General features: G+C 33.1%; 1 protein-coding gene across 1 annotated transcript; it reads right to left on the reverse strand.

The window, feature by feature from the left end:
- Positions 1 to 4,182: 4,182 nt before the first annotated feature.
- LOC112126369 lies at positions 4,183 to 6,429 on the reverse strand. The gene is made up of 2 exons (XM_024225308.1): positions 6,397 to 6,429; positions 4,183 to 6,320 (listed from the first exon to the last, which is right to left on the reverse strand). The coding sequence occupies exon 2, from the start codon at positions 6,311 to 6,313 to the stop codon at positions 4,745 to 4,747; it is 1,569 nt and encodes a 522-aa protein (XP_024081076.1). The 5' UTR covers positions 6,314 to 6,320; positions 6,397 to 6,429; the 3' UTR covers positions 4,183 to 4,744.
- Positions 6,430 to 6,719: the final 290 nt, after the last annotated feature.

Here is a 6,719-nt window from a genome sequence, read left to right on the forward strand (position 1 = left end):
TAAGTGGAGCATCGTCTCTGAATTGAGATAATGAAAGTAGAGGGGATGGAGATGAATCAGCGTAGAAATTTTTTTGGAAATTTTTATACATATAGAATAACATTCCGCATTGGTTATTTGAAAAATGTATGTTTAACTCATCATATGAATAACATTTTGAATTTAAGTAGAGTTTTACATTCGTCAAACAGCAATGATCAAATTTATTTGAATCCACCAATGAATGGATTTGGATTGGCATTTCTAGATAACTGGAATGCCAAAATTACGAAACGAGGTTTTTCCATTTGAGTAGAAGTTTTAACCGCCCCCAACCACCTCTGAGTCAGAGGAAGGAGCGGGTTCGTACATTTCCCAGCTTCTAAATGGTACAGATATAACTTTCTCCTTTTTTAAATACTTCAACATTAAAAGTCTTTGATATTCGTTTCAATAGAGACAAGTAATTTTCAAAGAAAGATTCGTCAACTCTATTTTCGCTTTTTCCGAATTATCTGTTGAAATGAAAGACTCATCTCTGGACCGTATCAGTATGAGCTCTTTTTTCTCGTTGATGATCTTTTTTTGGTAATCTTCTGCAAAACCGAGTAGCAATCGTAATGGGATGCAAGCATTGAAATGGCCTTCACTCGAATTCAAACTTAGAGTTTTAGATCCTGGTGAGATCCAGCCAACGTTTTCATTTATGCCGTCACGCTTGATAGAACATAAACCCTTTAAAGTACTTGAAATCCCTTGATTTTTAATCTTATATATTTCTGTTCCACATATTTCGTATCTAATTTCATCAAATAAAAAAGCGAATGCATTCTGAGTTAATTTACCATTCGCTGGTACACCCGATCCGTCTTCTTTTAAAAATTTCCCTTCTAAATAGAGAAAACTCTCACATGGCAATGTGTAAATATCTTGGTGTTGAACAGTGATTCTAATCTCATCACCAGGCTGTAATTTAATGCATACTGTTAATGTGAATGTAGTTCAATACCTTCTATGATCTCATCGAAACTTGGACGTTCTTCTACATTTAACATTTCCATTGTGATTTTGATGACTTTTATCCAAATTAAATATTGCACATTCGTTTGTACGCAGTTTCTTAGGCAGATTATTTCTCATAAAAACACCCCTAAAACCCGAAATTTTATTTGAACGACCTATTCCAGAAATGTCAAAATTTGTTAGGCTCCATTTTGGACAAGTACGTAATAGATCTTTCGCTTTCTTCGACAAAGGGTATAATTTACAACCACCGATTTTCTTCGGAGTTATTCGTTTAGATTTGCGTCTTCGGGCCATGTTCATTCGTTGGGGGTTCCACACAAACTGATTAAAATATTTAAAAAAAAAACGATTGTTTTATATGTTTAAATTTTTCATATCGACCCAACTATTGTGTGTGGAATCGAAACCGAGCCATTTTACTAGGGCTTTTCCTTTATTTTTCTTAATGACTTTTTCTACTAAGTAGCTGTCTGGATATTCAGCTGTAATTCTTCTTGATAAAACCCTCTTGCTATTTCCTGGCCTGTTGAATCCATCAAGATATACGTCACAGGATTGTTATTTTTAAATTTACGGCACTGAAGATCTCTTTTGACCAACAGGGAGTGTAACCTTTACTAAATTCTGCTTTGTATTTCGATATCCTTACGTGATTCCCAATTTTGAATTTTCTTTTCTTTTTATTAATTTTATGTTTTAAAACGAAAATATTTTCTAATAAATGGGTTTCAATTTTACAGCTGCCGGTGCCATGCCTATAGTTCGATGTGTTTTACTGTTGAATTCATTGAACAGCGATTGCAGCAATTGTAACCATTTGTAAGATCCTTGGAGGCTAAATGTTGTCCAAAACATCGTTTTTAAGGTTCTAATCGCTCGTTCTACGATGGATTCCCTCATATTACTGAAGGTGGAATAATGATTTATATGGAATTTTTTAGACAGAGATTTTGTTTCTTTATTGTAAAATTCTTTACCTCGATCGGTTTGTAAATTTTTTGGTACACGAACCTCGGATGAATGTAAGATTTTCTTGAACGCGCCGCTTATTTCTTTGGCCGATTTTCTTTTTACTTCCATCGCCCAAATATATTTTGAAAAACAATCAATCACGACCAATATATATTTGAAACCTTTATTTTGGTTACTGTGAGGTATCACTTCTATCATCCGCTTGCCATAAATCGTCGATTCCCTTCAATATTACTTTTCGCTTTTTGAAATTTTTTCTTGCGGCTCGATGAATTTCTTTTCCGATTTGTCGTTTTAACTCTGACATGTTTGTTACGTGGATACCAATGAGGAAATGATCAGTATCGATGTGATATGGGATTTTATACTATTATCCGAGCTTTTTGAAGTTTATTTTCAATAAATTCTATTTCAGATTTACTAATCTGGTCACGAGAGGTCAATAAAATTTTTAACCTTTCTATTAGGTGATTGAAATCTACTACCCCGAAGCCACGTTTTGGTTGCGGAATCTTAGGCAGCCCCGTTTTTGACTTCTGAGGCTAGCATTTAAACATGGAGGAAATCACAGGCCATTTGGGATGCGTACGAATAGCATATTTTATATCTGCACTGCTACTGTAACGTTTTTTGTGAGCGTTCGTATGCGTTAGAATATTTTTATAATGTTTTCTATCATGAGCATCCACAAACGTCAAATTCGGGTTTTTCATGAATATCAATTCCATGAGTCCCGGTGTAGCGATGCATCTTTCTTCCCCAATCTCTAATTCATTATTTCCAATCGTGTCTATACTGTCACCCATTGTAAATTATTTTCCATCGTAACTTACCCCATAAGTTTGATTCAACCCTCCTAGGTCATTATTTAAAAATTTCATAACGTACTTAGATGGAGTCTCACCAACTTTTTCCAGAAATTCAAAAGCCATTTTTATTCCTTCAGGAGTTCTAAATCCTTCTCATATGTAATAAATCTTGCTTAAAAATGATAAGTAAGTTGACATTATCTCTTATTAAATGTTTTGGGACCCTCGAGTAACTTTGACATAGGTAAAAAGAATCTATACCACTATGCCGTCCCATGCAAAAATAAGATCTAACCCGATCCTGCTTATCACAAGCTATATCATCGAATATGAAAATTAATTACAATTAATTAAGGTTTTTAGTTGAGATGAAAATTGGTCAAGCGGGCCACGAAATTAGTGAATATATGAAAATTAATTTGAAGATACATTTCTATCTGCGGGGACAACGTCATTATTTTTGAACAGATAAAGACCGATTTCACTTAATTTGGAGAATACTACTTTAAGTTGAGGGTATTTTGGCTGATACAGCGATTTACTAAATATAAAAACATTTTGAAATGATAAACCGTTTGTATTTAAAATAAATTAAGCATTAAATGTGTTTTCCCGCAATTAGACGGTCTAGATATTAAACATCTTACACTATCAGGGGAAAGTACTCCTGCTACGGTACTCTTTAATTGATGGTTACTATCTTACTTAAGCCAGAGTCACGTGTTCCTTCACTAAACGCATCTTTTAGACTAGTCAAAACTCATATCATCAATCCATTTTATACATTCTGATGCTATGTCTTTCAACTGTCATTTCATCATGGGTTCTAGAGTATTTCCGCAGAAAGAGCTCAATAAAAAGGTTCGAATAGACATAACAACAACATCATTTTCAATAAATATATATTAACAAAATACGATCAATACGTCAACACAATAGAAGAATAACATCAATACAACTGTTACGAAGGTCAATCAACGCTGCCCTACTGGACCTACAGGATCAAGAGAAAAACAGAAGAGGGAGTCTTACGCTGATCGCAGTACCGTGAACATCGGCCAAAATAAGTGAACATTTTTATCAACGGTGAGCCATAAAAAAAATACTCATTCGGGAGAAGAGGATCTATTTTGTTTGTTCATTAAGGGAGAAAATTAATTTTTTGATTCATAATTATATTTTGATTGTAAGTTAATTTTTTTATTTTTAATTAAAACGTTTATTGTAAAAAAGGAAATCTTTAGTTTTGAATTTACAAAACAAATTATTAGGAGGTTATATATAAAAAAGAGAAAATTATTTTTTTTAAATTTATTTAAATTTAATACTTTAGGATATTACTGATAATTATCATAAGAAATTATATTGTTCATGTATATTTTTTTTNATTTTTTATTATAAAATGACTATCATAACCGCTCAAATTGTGAATGATCACTGGAAGGAAATTTGGTACAACTGCTCTTAAATTACAATTTTTATGGGCAATACCCCTGAAACGACCCGTTATGTGATTGTGATCACAGACTGATACGTCAGACGTTTCAATTTGTTTACCGCAAACGCAACAAACATTAGAATTTTGAGCGGCTAGCAGTTCCTCAGGAGTAGGGGGTATCATAGTTTTCTGATTTTTGCAGATGTCTCCTACCTTAACAGCCAAATCATAAATGTATTTCATAAAATGTTCCCCGGCATTCGGACCTCTGTATAGGTATGGACAGTGTGGTAAATCATTACTTTCATTTTTTACTTCTTCCGAAATTTTCAAATATACACAAAAGCTCATTAGTGAGTGTTTGTTCCACATACGTGTGTATCGATAATTGGGATTCGGTTGACAATCGGATATTGGCTTGAGAATACATTCGAAATCGGCATATACAACATATGGAAGTTTGTACACCCTTTCCACGTTTTTGAATTCAACAAATTCTATGTCTTGTGGAAGGATGACCCTAAAAATTCTGACCGTTGAATTTTTCTTTATTCGGGCAGTGATGAAAACAGCGCTTGCAAATGAATATTTTCGATTTATGGTTGGAAATTTGAGAGGACACCAACCTTTCAAAATTCGTTATAAACACATAATGATTTGTCCCTTCACTGTTAGAAATGACTAACAGATCCCTATGATCTTCCAATTCTTCGTCAACAATTTTTATAGGATACACATCTGATTTATCATTGATTCCAAATATATTTATACTTATGTGATTAATTTTTTCAAACAATGATACATCTTTGATGTGGACGGGATATTCCACGCAATCAAAATTATAACCGTGTGATAGGTTTTTATAGTTATTAACCCTGTGAGGGTTTTTGCGGACTAATTTCGCTAGGATGGCATATTTAAAACAGAGTGAATCAGAGTTTTGAACGTTTATGCATGCTTTTCTATTATTGATTTTCTTCGGCAACGGTAAATAGCTATTACATCGCAGGGGGTTGAATTTATTAATTTTAATTCTCAAACCGTCTATCGCTTCCAAAAACCACCCACTTTTTTTCATTTCGGCTTCTTCCAATTCTCTCTTTAGTTTATTAAATGCTACATTGAGAAACGAATCTAGATCACTAGTGATGTATACTTCAACGTTTCGTGTTTTAAATGATCTGTCACAAATATCGTGTACTGAATTTTGGAATACACATTCCAACACGAAATTAACTTTTAATGACTTAAATATTTGTAATGCATTTTGTATATGCATACATATTGTTTCTTTAATATCATTTAAAAATAAATTAATATCATTATTGAAACGTGATCGTAAAAAGTAAGATTTCAGGCTACCCTCACATGCTGTTTCATACTCGGTGCCACGGTCGGCCAACAGAGAAGCTTTATTAGGCTCACCTTTTAGTCTTTTATTTTTGTTTTTTCCACAGAATCCTTCATGTCTTTTTAGATTGTGGAAACTATGGAAAACACCATTGCATTCTTTGCCACATGACATTAAAAATAAATTTTGGCATTGCTTTTCACGTTCTTCGCGCTTATTCGATTGGAAGAAAGCATGTCCGCATTTACTACATCTATAGGACCTTTCTTCCAGGAAGTTTTCTATGCACTCTTCTTCATGTCTTATACATGTGTAGACGTTGGCAAACGATGAACCACAATATCCGCATAAACATGCAAATATTTCGGCCATTTCACTTTCTTCCTTTTCAGTATCACAATGCGCTTCATGAATATTGTCTCTGTTGCATTTGCATTCATTATATGATTCTTCACTATCTCTTTTGGTAAGTTTTCCACATGACCAACATATCTCGCTTGACATTTTGTTGAAGGTCTCTGTGTCCATATATTCGGGCAATGTTCGATGTTCTATAGAAGTACGGCAAATTTTTCGTTCATGTCTTAATAAATTGTCTCGACGAATGAATTTTCTTCCACATTTCGAACAAGACAAATTAACGGCCGTATTGAAACTTCTACGACATGAGGATGCGAGTTCATGTCGCGCAAGAGTGTATTTATTTTTGAAGAAACGTCCACACATATAACAAAGCATGATGGAGCTGCAAAAAATGAAACACTTCAGATTTAGAATGAATACTTTATAATAGCAGTGATATATATTATAGTTTATCTTACCGTTAAAATAATTTCAGACTTCAGCAAAACAATTAAAACTAACAAAAGAATCAATCTTATATTCTACAAAAAAAAAAACTATAAATAAATTAGTTAAATAATTCACTACATGCAATGTCTGTCACCGAAAACTTACAATACACTAAATCAAACAAAACAACGGAAGAATGAAACAATTAAAAAAGAAATTGATATTTCCTGCAATAAAAATATTATTTAACGTTGTGTACAATCATACATTTTAAATACATAATGTATTATATTCTTACACAACTGGAATATCAGACGGGTTAAGAAACAGTTTAAACACAGGTGTTGTTTCA

Source organism: Cimex lectularius, unplaced genomic scaffold (genome assembly GCF_000648675.2).
Source record: "Cimex lectularius strain Harlan isolate CLEC.00 unplaced genomic scaffold, Clec_2.1 scaffold21, whole genome shotgun sequence".
Lineage (NCBI taxonomy): Eukaryota > Metazoa > Arthropoda > Insecta > Hemiptera > Cimicidae > Cimex > Cimex lectularius.

Excerpts from the sequence above, each read along its gene's own strand:
- LOC112126369 (XM_024225308.1), bottom strand. The coding sequence starts at position 6,313 with ATGCTTTGTTATATGTGTGGACGTTTCTTCAAAAATAAATACACTCTT.